The 18,720-nt window shown below is 43.7% G+C and overlaps 1 protein-coding gene across 1 annotated transcript in view; it reads right to left on the bottom strand.

Moving 5' to 3' along the window:
• Positions 1-10,640: 10,640 nt before the first annotated feature.
• BARX2 (BARX homeobox 2) overlaps positions 10,641-18,720 on the bottom strand; it is a 49,139-nt gene continuing 41,059 nt past the window's right edge. The window contains exons 3-4 of the mRNA XM_014600859.3: positions 14,442-14,526; positions 10,641-11,904 (exon numbers count right to left, since the gene is read on the bottom strand). Coding sequence (XP_014456345.1) covers positions 11,653-11,904; positions 14,442-14,526 — 337 coding nt within the window. The 3' untranslated portion in view covers positions 10,641-11,652. The remainder of the gene's footprint in view (positions 11,905-14,441; positions 14,527-18,720) is intronic.

Below are 18,720 nucleotides of genomic sequence, written 5' to 3'. Positions count from 1 at the left end.
TCCGACTGTGTAGGGCTTCGGGCGCAAATGGGTCAAAGCTCCCGTCTCCGTCAAAGAAATCCAACAGACGCCGTGCTAGGGCTCTGGAGCAAGGCAGGCTGGGGACGAGGGCAGAAGCAAAGAAAGACTGATCCCAGTTTCTTCCTCAGCCTCTCACGGTGATTGGGAAACTATCTGTTGGTGCTGAACTTTATGTCCTATATCTCTGGGGAGAGTGTGGATTCCCAGGAAGAAGAAACCCAGGGGAGTGGCATGTTGTTTGCTTTCGGCTTTAAAGGCAAGATTTCCAGGGTATTTAAGAAGAAACCCAGGGGAGTGACATTTTGTTTCGTTTTACTTTAAATGCAAGACTTCCAGGGTATTTATTTACAGTGGGCCACTAGAGCACCGCACAAAGTGGCTGTGATTTTTGGGTTTAAAAGACTCAGGAGCTTTCTACGAGCGTTGGCCTGTTATGGGAATTAAATAGCCAGAAAGCTGCAACAAACAATTTTTTCTTCATTATACCTAAATCCTGTTTTTCTTGGGTGGGGAGGGAGGGGAAAGAGGACACTATGCTGCTTCATGTTGTTAGGCGAAGCTAAAAAGGATCTCAGGGTGAATGTATTTCTAAAAGTATCTCTTGATTCAGTGCTCGACTTGTTTCTGGCAGTGATAGGAAAGGATACTTATAAGACTTTTTCCCAGAATTGATGTTTTTGCAATAGTCAACTCCTTACGCACCTAAACTATGCTGAAGCAACAAACTGTGTGAGGATTGACATGAGCCATCACCAAATATTTGACTTGAAACTTATTTTCCTGGTCTAGAAAAACATGTGTTTTTCCTGCCGTTCTTGAATTCCTCGGTATTGGCTGAGTTTGAAACAACAGCGATTTCATAAAAAAGTCTGGACAGAGTCTGGTTTTGGGCCACAGAGAATTGCAATGTGCCAGGTAATCTCGGGGGAAAGCTTGCTCTTGTGAGATCTGAGGCCAAAGATTCTTAACTCTAAACATGTTGGGCTCACCGGTGCCAACAAGAAACTTCACTAGTAAAAGGAAAGAGACAAAATTCAAGGGCATTAATGCAATATGGTTCTGGGGCTTGGGAAGGGGGTCACATAGCAGGGCAAGATTCATCTCTTCACTGACTCGGGCACCAGTGTGTCCTCCTATTCAGGTACTGCAAAGTGGTATTGTGGCCTCGCTGCGCTGTAGAGTAGACCTCTTGCTGCTTGAAGTTGTGTACCTGCTGCAATAGCCTCTGGTTTTTGAAGGGAAAGTCACCCTACCTAAATGCTTTTCCACCTCTAATTTAGTCTTCTTTCCACCTGCCAACTCATGCTTCTTCCCAAGACTTCTGACTAGCCCTTACTCTGCAGTAGTACAGAATAGACAGTCCTCTCTTAGCCAGGCATAAAGTCCCCTTGCATGCAGGGGTTCCTAGCATACGCCCCAGAGCTCCTCTGTCCTGTCCTCTGTGCTGCCCCTGAACTGGTGTGCAGCCATCAGCAAGTCTCTCATGCCTTCATTTCCCCATTTCATGGAGCTAAATGGTAGTTGTAAGCATCGGTCCATGAGCACACAAGCATAGACTGAGACTCACAATTGGCTGACTGTGTGTCATGGACCCTGTACTACTAACAAAGGTTTTCGTTTATGTTAAGTAGTAGGCAACAGTGCTTTCGGAGCAGGGAAATCTGAGTGCTACGGTCACTGCCACCGCGGAGTCCCAAGTAGACTTAACACTGTGGCTTGGCAATTGTGAGATTGTAGATGGCCATGAACTTGTTACAGCACTTGCCTGACAGCAGGAGTGTTAGTTCATGTTTGGGAAAGACTCTTTTGGTCGTCATATGGGATGGGGAAAGAGGCAAGGAACAATTTGTCATTATCTTGTCAACAGTTGGCTGGTTTCTTTCCTTTTATGCAGCCACTGGAACCATTCACCTAAGGGTTGCTGCTGCTGCTTCTGTTTTTTGCCTGCACTCTGGCATGCTCACCAGCCTTCCTCCCTGAGGAACACCTCGGTCTGATAACTTCTTTTATTTTTAATTGATTCTAATCACGGAAAGCAAAATTAAAAAAGCCGAGTCCGCTCCTGACCCCCGAGCTTAGGAGTAGCTCTGTAGTGAAGCAACTCACCTTCCCCCTGCCCTAGATTGTTTGACAAAACAATAAGTTCAGTGTTTCCAGTGGGTAAAGGACATGTTGGAACAGACCAGAGGGGTTAACTCACTGCATGCAACTGGCATAAACCTATCAACATACCTCTTCCTCTTGGCAGGATGGGAGCACAGCAGCCGCGGGAGGCCTCCTCTGTAGCAATTATAGCTGCATTAAGACATCATTGTTCCAATTATTTGGATCAACATGTTCTAGGCAATTAGCATGAAGCAGGGGGCTTGGGATTGATTAAGTGTCTGATGATAACAGGCCCCCGATGATGAGGAAAGATGAGCTCCTCTTCTTTTTGTGTGAAAAAAACCCAATAATTTTCCTTTGGACACATGCCAAAATGCTCTGAATTTTGAAGGGGGCTTGGATTCAAATCTCCACACAGGAAACTTGGCTTCAGGAACTTTACTAACTTTCAAGTCTAGTAACAGTTAAATGGTGGTGTCAAATCTCTCAATATTTGGGGGGTTTCCAATGAATTTATGGCTTTAAGTTCCATCAACTTTCACCCACAATGGCCACTATCTCAACGGGACGGAAGCTGCAGGCTCCCGTCAGTGAGATGGATGTCACGATGCTTTGAATGTGAGGCTGTTCTGAGCAAAGATGAGCATCACCTACCATTGGTTTTGATAGGTGAAAAGCCAACTGCCCTCAGGAAAGATGCTTGCCTTTTAAATACCATGTGAGAGTCAGACAGTGGGCAGTAGGATGTAAGGGTTGCCAAGAATGGGACATTGGGATAGCAAGGAGGGAGATTATAATAGGACTCTGGACAGCAAAAGCAGGAGCCCAAAGAATGGAGGAAAGAAGCAGGGTGAAGACTTAGGAAGAGCAATGGAATATGAGGTGGCAGACAAGGGAGAGTATAATGGGTAGGAAACCGTGGGCACGTCTACACGTTCATTAATGCACCTTAGGTACTGGCAAACAAGGTTTTTTGGGTGAATCTGATATCTTTTATTAGACCAACTTAAATAGTTGGAAAAACCTTTCTTAGCAAGCTTTCAGGTTTAAAAACCCTTCGTCAGGCTTTTAAACCTGAAAGTTTGCCAAGAAAAATGTTTCCAACTATTTCAGTTGGTCTAATAAAAAATGTCAGATTTACCCAAAGAACCTTGTCTGCCTACGTCCTTAGACCAACACGGCTACAATCTACACCCTTAGGTACTGCACATTTAGTTCAGTACTTGCTTAATAAAGTACTAAGTAAATGCGCAGTAACTAGAGTTACTGTGCAGTAGCGCCAATGCACAATTTTGTCGTGATGCTTACTGCGCATTAGCCTAATAGCACCGCACACTAGGCTCTTAGCATGGTTTTTAACCGCCACGCTACTGCTCAGTGTTATTAGGCTAATGCGCAGGAAGCGCCTTGTGTAGACGCACCCAGTGAAGAGAAAGGGAGGGAAATGTTGAGGGACAAGAGAATATAGATGCAAGTGAGTAACAGAAGATTGGGGGAAAATGGAAAGGGAGTGTAAGTGGGTCAGCTGTTTGACTAAGGAGTGGCCAGAGTGGGTGGAAATGGCAGCTCCCCACACCTACGGCTTGGGAGGAGAAGGTAAGAGGGATTCAGAGACTTAACTAGCATTTTTGGTGCTGTGAGCAGGAAAGCTGGAGGGAGTTACTGTTCTGCTGCTGTCCGTGCCACAGGCGTCTCACACTGCCATGGCTTCTGCTGCAGCGCTGTGCAGTATCCCCCATCTCTGACAGCTATGAGATGTTCCTTTTATTGAGCCTGCCCATAGTTGTGATTTAGCCTTAAACCGAAATACTCAGTTCTAGCCTAAATCCGATGCCAGTTTCTTTGGTTCACCTCCATGTTGCTTTACTTGGTCCTATGTTTTCAGAAGAGACTTGTGGTTTTGGGTGTTTATGGTGTTTAGTGCTCACCTTGAAATACCCTTAGTTATTTTCAGGGACCATGTGCTCAAGTCCCAAAATTAAGACACTCAAAAACCATAGATCACTTCTGAAAATTTAGGCCATAATTTCTTCCGGCCTCAAAAGCTTTACAGAATACATGAATATATATGAATTATAGGTATTTCAAACCTGCCAATGAGATCTTGCAATGGAATCATATAAATCTGTGTGAAAATATTTTCATCCATCAAACCTTTTTCACAACCCCCCCAGCTATTTTAAATGTTCTTTTTAAAACAATAGACATTTTGCCAAAAAAACCTGAAAACTGAAAAAAAACCCTATTTTCCTATTTTGAGACCAAAGTTGAAATGATTTTATATATATTTCTTTTCACTGAAGGCGTATTTTCCTCCTCCTTTTTTGCCTTCCCCCCAGCCCCTTTTTTCTCCCATCCTTTCTTCCTTTTTTCCATTTTGCCACTGAGAGAGGGCATCAAAGATAGAAAAGAAGAGAAAAAAAGTATACAAAAAACTAGCTGAAGAGACAATTCATTTGCCTTTCCCTTTTCATTTTTGGTCAAGCAAGCAATACACACCCTGTGTTTAGCTCTCAGGGTCTGATGTTTTGTGTTATCATTTAGGATGATCAGCATTGTGCAGGAAGTATTTGGTAAGGTATCTTGCAGGACTGGCTTTGAACCAATGGTTATATTATTATATAAGAGATGGGCTCCAGCCAAAACCTTGGGTGTGAATATTTTCCATCCCTGTGGGGTAGTTCCATCATGGCTTGGCTCTCTCCGCTGGAACTGCAATCTGAATACCCCTCAACGATCGCATGTTTCCGATCCAAATACAATTGCCTCTGCTCATGACCCTCTTCAGATGCACTCCATCCTTGTGACAGGGAATCCTATTGATCTAGGTGACACAGAAGAGGTCCTCAATAACCAGGAGAATGGCCTGGCAATAAAATTGTGAAAGAGTACTCTTTCCCCCTGAAAAAGCTAGAGCAAGAAAGAAAAAGCTCATTCTGTTAATAAAGGAGGATCATTCTGTTCATTTCTGTGCAGACTTGTTGGAGCTTTCCACATGGTAAGCCTCCAGGCTTTCTCCAAGGGTACCGGATATTCCAGGGCCAAGTATTGCACCCTGCACCTGTGAAACTGTCTCCACCTCAAGGTGTTTCAAGAGCTCTGCTTGTCAACAGCCATTGATGGTGGAGACAAAGAGACATAATTGGCTGAACTATAAAATGGCCACAAAGACAAGTGCAAGCCATACGTTAGTTGATTCGGTGTCTCCATGACCAGTGGTATTAAGTGTTCAGTAGGAAACACCAATAAGCGTCATGAAGAACTGGTCAAATTAAACCGCAGAAGTGGGAAGCAACTGGAAAAAGATGGAGGTCTCTCAGAGGGCTGAGCTGTATGTATATCTGTTATTGGAGGATGACATTTATTTATTTAATGACATCTTGAATTGGTCCGAGGCCTGCTAAGCCAAAGGTAGTTTAAGGATAAATCCAAGTTCCAGTTCCAGATGCCCCATTAAACCCATGCCTTCTTCCAGTCTAGCATTTCATCCCTGGAAAGAGTTGAGGATCCCCTTCTCCTGCCTGGCATGGCACAGCTCAGCACTTCCTGGACATATCAAGGACATACTTAAACATGGGTGCCTGAAGGTAGGCTGCTCACTCGACATTTCAGAGCAGAAAGTCTTGATCTGATTTTTAGACTGGTTGAATATTCACAACGCACTGAAGTCAGCAATGGGTTTCTCCAGGGCAGAACAGGGAATGTAAAGACTAGGTGTCCTCTTAAATGCTAACGGTTAACAAAAAGGCTCTTTTCAGCTCAAGCAAGATCATGTCTAACACTACGTCAGTACTAGGCCAGTAAGGTGTGACACATCTGCCTTGTGCGTGCCCCCTCCTAAAGCAGAGGTAGTTTAGCTGCCCCAGTGCCACACCTGCCGAAACGCTCTCCCGAAACACCGAGTCTATTGAAAGGTGGCTGGAGCCTTATGAAGGCAGTGTGCGACCTCCATAGGGGAGTAGCTTGCATGGACTACATGTGGCATGCCTCATAGCAGGCATCCCTGCCACACTGCTGGGGTGGTATACACATGCTCTATCTTGAAGGCTTCTTCAGCCCCATCCAAATAAAAAATGAAGAGTATGGCTCTGTTCCCTTCACTTAAAGCAGAGAAGAGGAAAACCACCCCCTCCCACTTATTCAAGTCCTCAGCCTTGCTCGGCTATCATCACCTTACTATGGCGCACTGCTCTTTTACAGTGCTTGGGAGATTGGTTAATTAATTATCCCCACGCAGCTAATCTAGCCCTGCTACTCTGCAGAACAAGTATGTGGGCAAGACAAAGGGACAGGATGAACCTCTGGTCACCGAACACAATCCCTATGCTCCGTCACATCAGAAAAATTATGATTTATCCCCCCAGGTGCAAATATAATGAAAGACTTACCTTCGTCTTAGGAGCTGATCCATAATCCATTGAAATCAACTGAAAGACTCATTCATTTCAATGGACTTGGGATCAGGCCATTAGTTGAACAAACACTGCAAATTAAGTTAGGCAAAAACCAGATCAAAACATAAGTTTGACGTTATCCTCTTACCACTCCACCCACACACCCTTTCCAAGTATGTTTTCTGTGAATTCACTATCAGGAAGATGAGTAGAAGCAGTTAATGTTAAGGAAATATCAGATTGCATTTCCTGAGAGCAAATTTTGATCCTATAAATATAAAATATTCACTCTGCAAAGCCAGATGCAAAGAATGAGGCTCATCCAAAAGAAGAACAAAAACATCCTGAGTGATTTATGAATCGGGTCCAAGCCAATCGCAGGAACTTGAGCGTTGAATCCTCACAGCAAGTGACTCACAAGTGTTTATAGACTGAGAACTTTTCCACTGCAAAATGGGGGTTGGTCAAGAGCAATTTTGGGGGAGGGAGAATGTTATTTTGTACCACCTACTTAGTATAAGAGATGTCTAAATACATTTTTTGTTGTTGTTTCAACTAGAAATGTTCATTTTGTTCTGGCTTTCCAAAGCTGAACTTTGATTCTCAAAAACTGAACTGGCTCTCAAAAATTGAAACTTTAAAGATTTTTCAGAGGTTTTATTTTTCACCTTTTTTTTTTTTAAACCATTGAATGCAACAGAATAAATGATGCCCTGGGTTTGTCTTTCTGGAAGAGTTGGCTTGTTTTTTCGTCCTTTAAATCTTCCTTTTAAAACCATAGCTTCTCAAAACTTATTCTACGCTGAAAAGTGTGACAGGAAAAAAGAAAAAACAAAAAGGTATTTCCATTTTCTACCACTTAATTGAAGAAAGGGAAAAAAAAGGGGTGAACAAAGACATGTTAACATTTTGGAAACTCATAATTTTAAATAAAATATTACAATTTTGGAAAAATTAAATGAAAATTGTCCTAGTTAAAAACTAGCAAAATGGAGACAGCGTTACATTCTTTAGTGACATTTATTCTCTATTTTTGATCAGCTCTACAAATGATCTACACATCAAAATGAATTCAGCAAAATATTCTGAATACCTGATACACTTGAGACAAATTAATGGACATTTACAGGCATTTTACAGCTGAAAAGAGGTTAAAAAAAATCAAAGAAATTATTCGTAGCAAATTACCCTCTGATTTCTAGGCCTCATTGAGAACAAATGCATCTGGAACCTATGGAAAGGTTTAATTTAGAAATAATGGTAATTAATTTTAAGGCCAGAAGATATCCCTGTGATCATTTCAGCTAATCTTTTGCACAACACAAGGCGTGTCTACACAAGACGCTAACTACATAGTAGCCAAATAATACTGTGCAGTAGCCCATCACAGCACAAACAGTGCTAATATGCCACTGCACAGTATTATTAGCATCACTAAAGAGATGTTCGCTGGTGCTGCTGCACAGTAACTCCAGTTACTGCACATTTATTTAGTATTTTACAAGTACTAAATTAAATGCACAGTAACCACTGCGCATTAAGAAGCGTATAGACATGCCCACAGACTATGAGACTTTACTGAGTTGATTCCTGCTCCATGGTTAACAGCTGTAGTTGAACTAGAGTATGCTTTTAGAAAAAATATCCAGTGTCTTTTTAAAATTGTCCATTGATGAGGACTCTACGCAGCATATTGTGCCTTAATTCTGTCCAGCTGGACATGTGCCGGATTTCTGCCCTTCCACCCTTTATGACCTATCCTCCTTTGGCCTTCCAAAACATGTTGGGAGTACATGGAAAGAGCCATGGTTCAAAGCCAATGCAGAATTTCAGCACATGCCTTAGTAGAGGAAGGAAACGATTGAGATTAAGGCAGAAGGTTACAAGACAAGATCAAGATTCTAACTACTCGTTTATGCCACTTAAAAGTGCCCAATGAAGGTGGTAGAAAGGGGCCCCAAAAGCCATATCTGTTTGAAGAATAACTGCATAGTTCAGCTCTAAGGCTGCCCTCTCCCACTGAGGATTGACAAGGGAGATGTAAGCAGGGTGGATGGATATCTTGGCCTGGGGCAGCTCAAGGAGGTGGCTGTAAGTCAGACAGGCCCCTGAGCTTAAGTTGTATCATGGGTAACACAGTCCACCAGAGCATCAGAGTCCCCGCTTCTCCCAGGGTAAGAGATACCAAGCACCCCTTAATAGCACAGTACATTTCGACCTTGGACTTCTGCCTCTCAGCCGAGCTAATTACCTGACCCGAGTGCTGCATGAATACAGTTATACTGGGGAAAGGCTGAGCCAATTAGTCCTTCCATAGCGCTGCACAAACATGGTTACACTAACAGGAACTAAAAGAGGTATAGATGACTTCCAGGTCCATAGGGCTATAGTGCATATGGGCCTGTGCCCCAGAGCTTGCCCCCTACCCCCAACTCTCATTGATGACTTTACAAGTTAGGTGCCTAGAGAATTTCTTTGGAACTGAGGTGCTTTAGACCCTTAGATGCCTTTGAGAATCCAAAGGGGAGCCTGAGGTTTAATTTAATATTAAGTGCTTCGAGATCTTCAGAGAATTGGTGCAGTATGCCATGGGAGAAACCCTGGACCCATGGATGTTTGGTATTACCTATTTGGAAAAATTAGAGGAGTGTGTAACAGGCTGTGTCTTTGCAGGGGGCTTATGCTGTCAGGGGCTGTGCTGCAGCCTGTAAGTGCCTGATTGCAGGTTTGCTAGGAAGACTAGCCTAGCTGCAGGCAGCAACACCTGATTACAGGTTGCCTAGGGAATGGGACCAGTTGAGGCAGAAAACTAGCTGGCATCTAGGCAGCTAACAGGAAACAGAGCTAGAGAGAGTCACACTTCTAGCACAGGGATAGGAGCAGCAGCATTGAGAGGGAGAGAGCTGGTGGGTCAGCTCACGGAGGAGCCTGGGGACCACATCAGGAGCGCCTCTCTCCCAGAAGACCATGAGTGCAGTAAGTGAGCTTTCCTGGGGATGAAGAGACTGGAAGGACAAGAGAGAGAGTGAACAAGTGGTGGCTGAACCAGGCCTGAGGAGTCTCTTCAGGTCTGGGAGAAGACCCCGTGCAGTATACACATTGGATTTATGGACTGAGTTTTTTATGTTGACTCCTGCTGGGAGGGAGTTTGCCTCAGGAGAGTAAAGACACTGGGAAGAGATAGTAAGTGAACCCAAAAAACTGTGTGTTTGAGCTAAGCAAATCCCTGAACCTGCTACTGAGTGTGATAGATTTGATCATATAATCATGCATTGAATCACTGACATTCTCTAAATACTCACCCTTGGCCATTATACACTGCTATTCATTAGTACCTTTCAGAAGGGGCCAGTATTGTTATACTTATTTTATAGACTGAGACAAGTGTCTTGTGCAAGGTCATTTAGTAGATGAATGGCAGAGATCTTATGAACCCAGATTTCCTAAGTGCCAGCCCAGATCAGTGCCACAAGGTCAGACCAAGAGACCATGGCTCTCTAACACTAAGTCAACGCAGCACTAACTATCAGTACTGAAAAATACATTGAATCACAATTATTCAGAACAAATGGAGGAAAGAGTTGGACAAACCATTACTGACAAAATAAGGGTAAGAACAGAGGTCACAATGAATAGGCAAGGCTGATAGAGTAGTTAGTATGCTAGGGTAGGTATGGGGGGGAGACAGTTTCAATATCGTCCCTGCGCTTCTTGTATGACTTTGGACAAGTTGCTTCGTAATTCTGTGCCTCTGTTCTTTATTGGGGGAAAAACACAAAATTGTACTACTCCACACAGGGATGCTGTTTAAAGACTGTGCTCCAGTGCTATTGTAAGAGGGAAGCAGTTATCCAAGTGCTATACACACAAAACACAAGTTCTAATTGTGAGAGAGCCACACGCTGTACCCATGGGCCTTCCCCACCTGCAGATCTGTGTTAATAATGATTTCATACCTACCTAGCAGAGGTGCTGTGAGGATTTATAGACATATAGACAGTGCTTTACTGTAATGGAAGCTCTGGACATTCATATTTTCTCTGCACTTTTTACCCTGCTCCAAGTGATACAGAGAAGAAACACTTTGTAAAAAACTTTGGAAAGAAATGGCATAAGCTCTTTATGTATATATTTCATTTTTAATTAAAAAATAAATGTTATCTTAATACATCTCTTGCAGCCTTTGGGCAAAAATGCACCCTTAACAAGACTTTAGGAAATATGATGCATATCGGTTCTTGGCACACAGGTCTTAAAAACAAATGCAAACTTTCTTCAGCAATTTTTTAACTCCAATGCACTCCCCAAACCCTGAAAACATTTAAATGCTCTTTAAAAAAAAACCCAAAATTAGAAATGAGCCCAAAGCAAAAATCCCAGATCCAACTATCCCCAAAGCTTCTGGAGGGGCCCGAAAACCTAGATCTCAATACAAATTTTATCTTGGAACGTCTATCTTTATGCAGGGTTGACACAGGATTTCCAGTGGCATCACCCCAAACTTCCCAGGGAAGTCTGAAGTCTGAACCCTGACCCAGGTCTGAATCTTGTTCAGGTGTCCCTATCTTTATAATAGGTGAAGCAAAACCCTGGTTTCTTTGCATTCTCTCCAAAAATGTTTAACGTGGGCCCATCCCTAAGAGAAACAGATGCTGGTTAAATGAGAAAACTGTGCTTTAAAAGTCCCCCTTTTTCTTGGCAGTCACTGTCCTGAGACCAGGCTAAGTATTCTGTCCATTTTCTCTACTTTAAAGGCGAGGATAAGATCAAGCGAACACACTGCACCCTCCAACACAGTCATATCACTACCTAACCACCTCCCAGAGCAAGAAAGAGGCCCTGGGCTTCTCCTGTCTCTTCAGACTGTCTCAGGTTTCTAGACACAGTTTCCTTTGGAGGATAGCTCTAAAAGTACTCAGGCTCCAGTGATTATCTGCAGGGAGGGCATATACACACTGCTGGAAGGGAAGGATCATCACCATGTGCACTGGATTTCTTTGTTCCACAGTGGCCCATGTTGGTTGGTTCCCAAAGGCACAAAGTGCACCAGCTTCTGACTTACACAAAAGGTCATATGCATTTGGTTTCACTGTTTCTGTTTCTTTTTCCCTCCTTTGCTCCTCTTTCCTCTTTAGCTGGATGGCACCATGTCTTCGGGGGAGGTCTCTGGTGTGTGCTCTAGAGACTTCCCCATCTCGGAGGAGACATCCCGTTTCTCCTCTGTTGATTCAGGCTTCTCTGGTACCTGAGATGCTTCCAGTGCTTCCTGCTGAGCCTGGCTGTTCATCTTCTCCTCGGCTTCAATCTCCTCTGAGCTGGGGATGGAGTTCTTTTTTGGGCGGCCTTTGGGCTTCGTTGGAGCTTCCTGCCCACCTTTTAGTACCTGGAGCAAAAGATGCTACAAGTCAGGACTCACCTTAAAGTCCTCTAGTCTGGCTGCCATCTAAGGTCCTGCTAGTACATGGGGGTGGCTTTCATCCCTGTGAAGACATTGGGGACAACGCCTACAGACAAGTCATCTGAGTATGTGGTGGCCCACACCTCATGGGACTTCAATAGAGCTTAGTGCTGCCCTCCTGCAAAGGGGAAGTTCACCCATTGATTCCTTTCAATTATATTAGCACAAAAAGCACCAGCTACAAGCATGCATCAGGCTCAGAAGGACTCGGCCACGCTGTGCTCTCTGCATCCACACATGCACAAATGCAAAATTCAGCTCCCTTCCAGAGATGGCTTTTTCCCTCCTTATTTAGATAACAGCAATCATGAGATTTAGCCAGAACTTTCAAACTAGCTTTCCCTCCTCCTTTTGGTCCTCCTGGTAGCTTTACTTTCTCTCCTAGTTTAGTCTGCACAATTCGGGGACACATGGGGGTCCCTGGGCTAACTCCAAGCCAGCTAGCGGTGGAGCTACACAACGTAGTTGTGTTAGTACAGCACTCCACCCAGGCTAATTTATCCTGCTTCTTGGAAAACTGAACCAGATATAGCGCCTTGCTTACAAAGCAACACCGTTTTTAGTACCAGAGCTAGCTGACTTCGAATCAACATGGGTACCAATATATGGCACTGCATTTTGCAGCATAGAGGCACTCAGATAGTTTTATTTACTCCTGAGTTGAAAGCAATGAACCCCATTTGGTTAGTTTACCAGAATGGCTCAGCAAAATAACTTTCACTTCTATTTAGCATCCTAGAACCTACTTGAGTAGGTAGCTACACGTACTCTTCCCTCAATCGCTGAAGCACGAGGGCACCTTGAATCAAAACCCCAGATACAAACACTCCCAAATATTATTTAACTTGAGATATTTTTTGCAGGTCTACCTTCCTGCAGAATTGCACCTCCTGTCTGACACAGGGAAATATGAATCTTGCCTTATGAAGAGAAGCTGAGAGCTATGGGACTGTTCAGCCTGGAAATGCACAGGCTCAGGGAGGGGGACCTGGTGGCAGCCTATAAGTATATAAGGGGTGTTCATAGGATCTGGGGGAACGTCTGCTCACCCAAGCACCCCAAGGGATGTCAAGGTCCAATGGTCACAAACTCCTCCAAGACCGTTTCAGGTTGGACATAAGGAAAAACTTCTTTACTGTCCAAGCCCCCAAGGCCTGGAATAGACTCCCTCCAGAGGTGGTGCAAGCACCTACTCTGGACTCATTTAAGAAACATTTGGGTGCTTATCTGGCTGGGATCCTTTCACCCTAGCTAACTTCCTGCCCGTGGGGCAGGGGGCTGAACTCAATGATTTCCAAGGTCCCTTCTAGCCCTATTGTCTATGAAATCTATCATTAATCCATTTTTAGAGGCTCATGTCAGCATTGTAGTAGGAGTGATTTATTGAACATCTTGGGGTTCTTGAAGGTTTTCTTGAAGGAAAAGAGAGTGAGACTTGATATTAGAAGTAGATGAGGGATAGGAAGGAATAAGTCGAGAGAAATGTGAGCAGAGCACAGGGAGCAGAAGCATATGTACAATATGTACAATTCCCAAGACTACAGGGTTGTCAAAAATACAATAGAAAAACTCCTGTCCTTCCCTCAGTTGTGTCACACCTCCTGTGAGTCCTTGCCCCTGAATCTACACTGCTGCGTACAGCTACTCTCACCTAATGCGCTTACTGCCAGGTGACCTAAACAACCCTGAAAACTAATTCAATTCAACTCAATTCAATTTATTAAGGATTCTGGCTAAATGGCATGCTCCTGCAGAAGACATAACACACATACACCCATAAATATGAATACGTTCGAACAAAGTAACCCAACTACAAATATTAGACTAAAAATAGAGCCCACCAACATAAAAAAAATGATTCATATAAATATAGTAGTAAATCAAGACCTGAATCTATAATATTGTTGTACACAGACTCACAATTGAGACAATAAAATCAAATTAATGTTCAAATGGATCACTCATGTCAGTAATAAAGGATATTTAACTCTAATTGCCTCAGCCTTATAAGCAAAAATTGTGAGATGGTTTACTACATTTGGATCTGTTTGCTGTAGAAGCCAGATTAATTTCTTTCTGTTTGAGTAATGTAACAATTTCTGCAAGTACGGTAATAAATAGGTTCTCCTTATGTCATTATATAAAGAACATTTTAATACATAGTGGATAGTATCTTTCAAAACCCCTAGACAGACTGGGCAACATGTTTTAGCCCCTGGAATGGAAAATCTACATCCAGCCAGAACAGCTGTGGGCATCTGAGTCTAGTCAAAGAGGATCACCATTTATTATTGAGATCCAACTGTAGATACCTTTCTCCCCCCAGTCTAAAAGCTAAAAGTCTGGACCAGATTCTCAGCTGGTATCTATGGCAGAGCTGTGCTGACACTGCCGGTGATATATTTTGGCTCAATAGTCGCCCCTCTGAAACTGGACAAGAAGATCTGCTTGGAAGTTCTTACCATTTTCTTCCACTTCATCCTGCGGTTCTGGTACCACGTCTTCACCTGGAGCTGAGTCAGCCCCAGTGACTGAGCGAGGTCCAGCCTACAAAAGGAAGAAAGACGAACACTTTGACAAAGAACACGTAGAAGGAGAAGTTGAATTCAGATGCATGGCAGTAGCCAGTCCATGCCTATACCCTGCAGAAAGCCAACGTGTGGCTCATACACAAGGACGTTAATGCTAGAAACAGATAGCTGCTAGGTTCTAACTCATGTCTTATCTTCAGCTCTGAGGAAAATCATGTAAATTTAGTATCCAAAAAGTACGGTTTCATGGAGGAAGCAAGAATGGTCATTTGCTTATGGCACAGGACCAGGAGACAGGAGAGTATCTGCTCTATTTCCATCTTTTCCAGTTTGATCCAATAAATGAACGAGGCAAAAGCTTTCAGGAGGTTGGTCATCCAGCCTGAAACACCTTGAAATGCTGGTGTTCAAAACTTATGAGAACTGGCACTTGTAATATTGAACACAAGGCATCTCAGAGGAGCCCCCCAAGAATGGCGACACTCCAAATCAGAGTCTACCTTTGAAATGTTGTCTTCATCTTCAATAAGCCTAGTTTTGCCTGTCTGCAAAGTGGGGAGATCATAGACCAAACTAATCCCTGGAGTAATTCCTTCGGTGTCACTTAAGTAACAAAAACAAATCTAGTGTTTCAGTGGAGTAGGGATGAGTTCGGAGACTCTCAGCAGAGCCCAGGAAACATTATGCTGCCATGTGAGACCACACACAACCTAGCAATGATGAGCTCCAAGCATGGAGCTTCAGTCAAATGTGTTCAGGTCCTTATGAATTTTCTGTGCAGTGTATCATGGGTCTGGAGAAGGGATACAAGCTGTCCAAGGCTAAGGTATTATAACAAAACTTGTGTTCTAACTGCCTGTATAGAGAGGACAGGCACATGCCTATATATTAAAATACCTCCCCAAACACACACGTGTGCATTTGCAATTCTGGGACCCCACTGCAGTTGAAGGCTCTTGTTCACCTTTTGCTTACGGTACTTTTTGGAGTAGCTCCATTGAAATCAAAGGAGATAAACTGTTGTGTTGGAGAGAAGAGTCAAGATACCAGTTCTACACACTATCCCATCTGTCTACACTCTTATTTCTAATTAGCCGTGCTATAAGTAGCCCTCCACGTGCCTCAATTTTGCCCCGTGTCCAAAGTTGCAAGAATGAGCACAAATTGCCATCTACTTTCCTTACCGCTGTGCTTCCAACCAGGATTTCACACGGGAAAATGTCTGTTTGATTAACTCGTGCCAGAGAGCATGTGCTTTGTCACAGCTATATCACCTGTAACCATTACAATCTCTCGCCACGCGCATTAGAGTGACCAGCATTGCCCAGGAAACCAAAGAAACAAACAGAAAGAGAGGGGAAAATGCACGGGGGGAGAGACTGCTCATCAGCCTCGGTCACGTACAAAGCCCAGAAATATTCATGCTGTCAAGTTAACTCAGCCAGCCTGAGACCTTGATTGATGGGATCATCCGCCTCATCATTTGAGGTTGTGCTGAGTCAGTCAGCACAACACCTGAACCTTGGGAGCTACGGAGTTGTACTTAACAGCCCTTCTATTCAAAAGGGCTCAGAGATCCAGCTTGAAAGCTGGTGCATGCCACTGAAAAGCTGCGCTTGTATGAAAATCCCACCCTTGCTTTGCTCACATGACTCATGAGCATATCAGTAGATGTCGATGCAGGGAAGTGCATAACTTCTCACCCTCAAAATGGTTTAAAAGTAGGAGTCAGTGCTACTTGTGGGGCTCACTGAGCTTCTTCAGGTTTGCAAAACTACTCTGAGTTGGCAAACTGCTTGTCCTAGAATTTGAACCTACAGTTCTTCCTCCTGCTTACCCCCACACATTTGGAAATCCTTGAAAACAAATGACAAATTCCCTTTATTTGTCTCGACTAAAACAATGGATCACTCCAAAAACCAGGCTGTCTCTACATAGATGGTCTTTACATAAAACAATAAATTAACCTCCCGACTCCCTAAATTAAACTGAAGCACAGCAGGGTGAGATGACCTGCTAAAGATCACCGGAGGACAGACCCAAAGCTGAGCTGGAAACAGAACTCAAATATCCTGAGATCAGGACCACTTGTCTGTCCACTGGCCCATGTTTCTACAGGACCAGCCTGCTTCAAGAGTTGCTTCATCTCCTTTGGGAGGATTTCGCGCAAACAGTTGTCAGATGAATCTCCTGCACTAAAGCTACAGCTGGCTGGAGAGACCAAATGCCCACCTTCTGAAAAATGCCCCCTCCAACATTTTGAGAGTCTGTGGGAATTTTCTAAAGAAACATTTTTTTTAAATGTAGTTTAATTTTGAAATGCCACTTTCACATAGAGGTTAGAAAAACACCTGCCCTGAGTACGGGACTGGACAGGATTTCATGATGAAAATCCTGTCCAGTCCCATACTCAGGGCAGGATCATCCTTGATTAAACCATGCCAGGCAAGTGTTTTTCTAACCTCTATGTGAGGACCTTAGGATGATGTCCTAAGGTCCCTTCCAGTCCTACTTTTTGGATCCTGTGATTTCTACAGGTTTCTACAATACTTTTTCCCGCCCATCCCTTTCTCTAGTGGAAAAAAAGGGAGGCAAAGAGAGTAATGAGAGGAAAGCAATAAATGTTCCCCCAAAATAAGAAACTGAAAAAAAAAATAAAAAATCAAGGTTTATTTCCAAATCCTAAAATGAAGCAACCCTGTAAGCTGAATAAAGGATTGTGTTAGTTTAAATGTGAAATATTGATGTAAAATTTTCATTTCAACCTAACGTGTCATTTTGGTTCAGTTTGTGGGGAGGGTGCGGAGGTGGGGACGTCGTTCAATACAACTGTTTTGGGTTCCAGTGCTCCCAATGGAAAACTAAAATAGTCAGCTGCAATTAAACAGTTCCCATTGGTAATCATCTTCTTCAGGGAAAATTTTGAAGTGAAAACATTTCAACCAGCTTAAACATTAAGCACAAATCCCATCCTCTGAGACATTTAGGGAGAGACTGGGACTTTCTCTGCTGGTGGAACAGGCTGATATACAAATGACCATCTACACTGCCAGAGGCATGACTGCAACGTACAGACATGCCCCCACAGTAGTTTTAATCTAGCTAGCAGTCAAGACCACAGCACAGGCTTTAACACATGTTGTACAAGCCCATCAGCAATCCTATGTATTTACATAGCACACCTGATGTCTGGGCTGCTCCTTCTTTGCTGCACCGTTATCAAGTTAGCTTGACAAGAGCTAGCTTGTCTATGCCTGCTGATGCTGCAATCACACCTCCAGATTGCAACACCAAGAAAGCCATGCACATCTGCACTGGCCAGCATGGCAGGACAGGCAGAACACCTGGTGCACCCTGTCGAAGGGCCAGGGGCCTCCGCTGTTTCTCACGTGTCTCCCTCTGCATGGATGCATGCTGGCATGCACCGATACCTTCTATTCATGGCTCCTTTGATCCTGGGAAACGTTAGCCTTGAAACCGAATCTGGTCATCTGCTCGAGGCCTCCACCAAAAGCCAGGTCATCTTCACGGAGGCTGAAGACAGCTCAATACAGCTGGAGAGCGCTCAGCATGGAAACAGCTGAACAGCTCTTCTGGTCCCTTTCCTGCTATTACTGTAAGAAACATGTTTTCCTCTGTTTCTCTTAAAATAGTATGGAGAGCCAACAAGGGGTGAAGACACCTCGATGGCAGACCCCTTGCCACTCGTGGCCAAACTGCCTTTCCAACAGCCTTTGTCACGCATGGTTGTGTCCTGATCAGACAGAAATGGACACTAGGCAGGAGCGCGGTACAGTTCCCAGGATGTCTGTGTATTGGTCACTCTCTATTCTTCCCTCACCCTAGAAAAGCTATTGCAGGCTGGAGCTGGTGCTTTTAAAGTGTTTGTTACAGGTAACTGGTAAAGCATGGAGTAAACGGAGAGGACAGGCTTAAGGCAATTTCATTTTTACATGCCCAGGTGGTACTTTTTGATAGAATACTGTGCATAAGTGACAAAAATTGCAGCTATGTGCCTATGTAGTTGTGTTCCCTCTGTATCTCCCGACTGAGCATGCTCAGTAGCTGCACTGGTGTCTTAATGGTTTTGTATTTCCTAATCATGGACATAAGGCTGGGTAATAACTAGCCATCACAACTGGTAATAACTAATAAACACTAATACCCATGGTGTCTGATGCCTCCCACCTTCCAGCCCAATAATCTGCAC

This window comes from Alligator mississippiensis, chromosome 16 (assembly GCF_030867095.1).
Source record: "Alligator mississippiensis isolate rAllMis1 chromosome 16, rAllMis1, whole genome shotgun sequence".
NCBI lineage: Eukaryota > Metazoa > Chordata > Crocodylia > Alligatoridae > Alligator > Alligator mississippiensis.
Note: the sequence above shows the minus strand (reverse complement) of the source record. Positions and strands in the feature narration are given on the sequence as shown.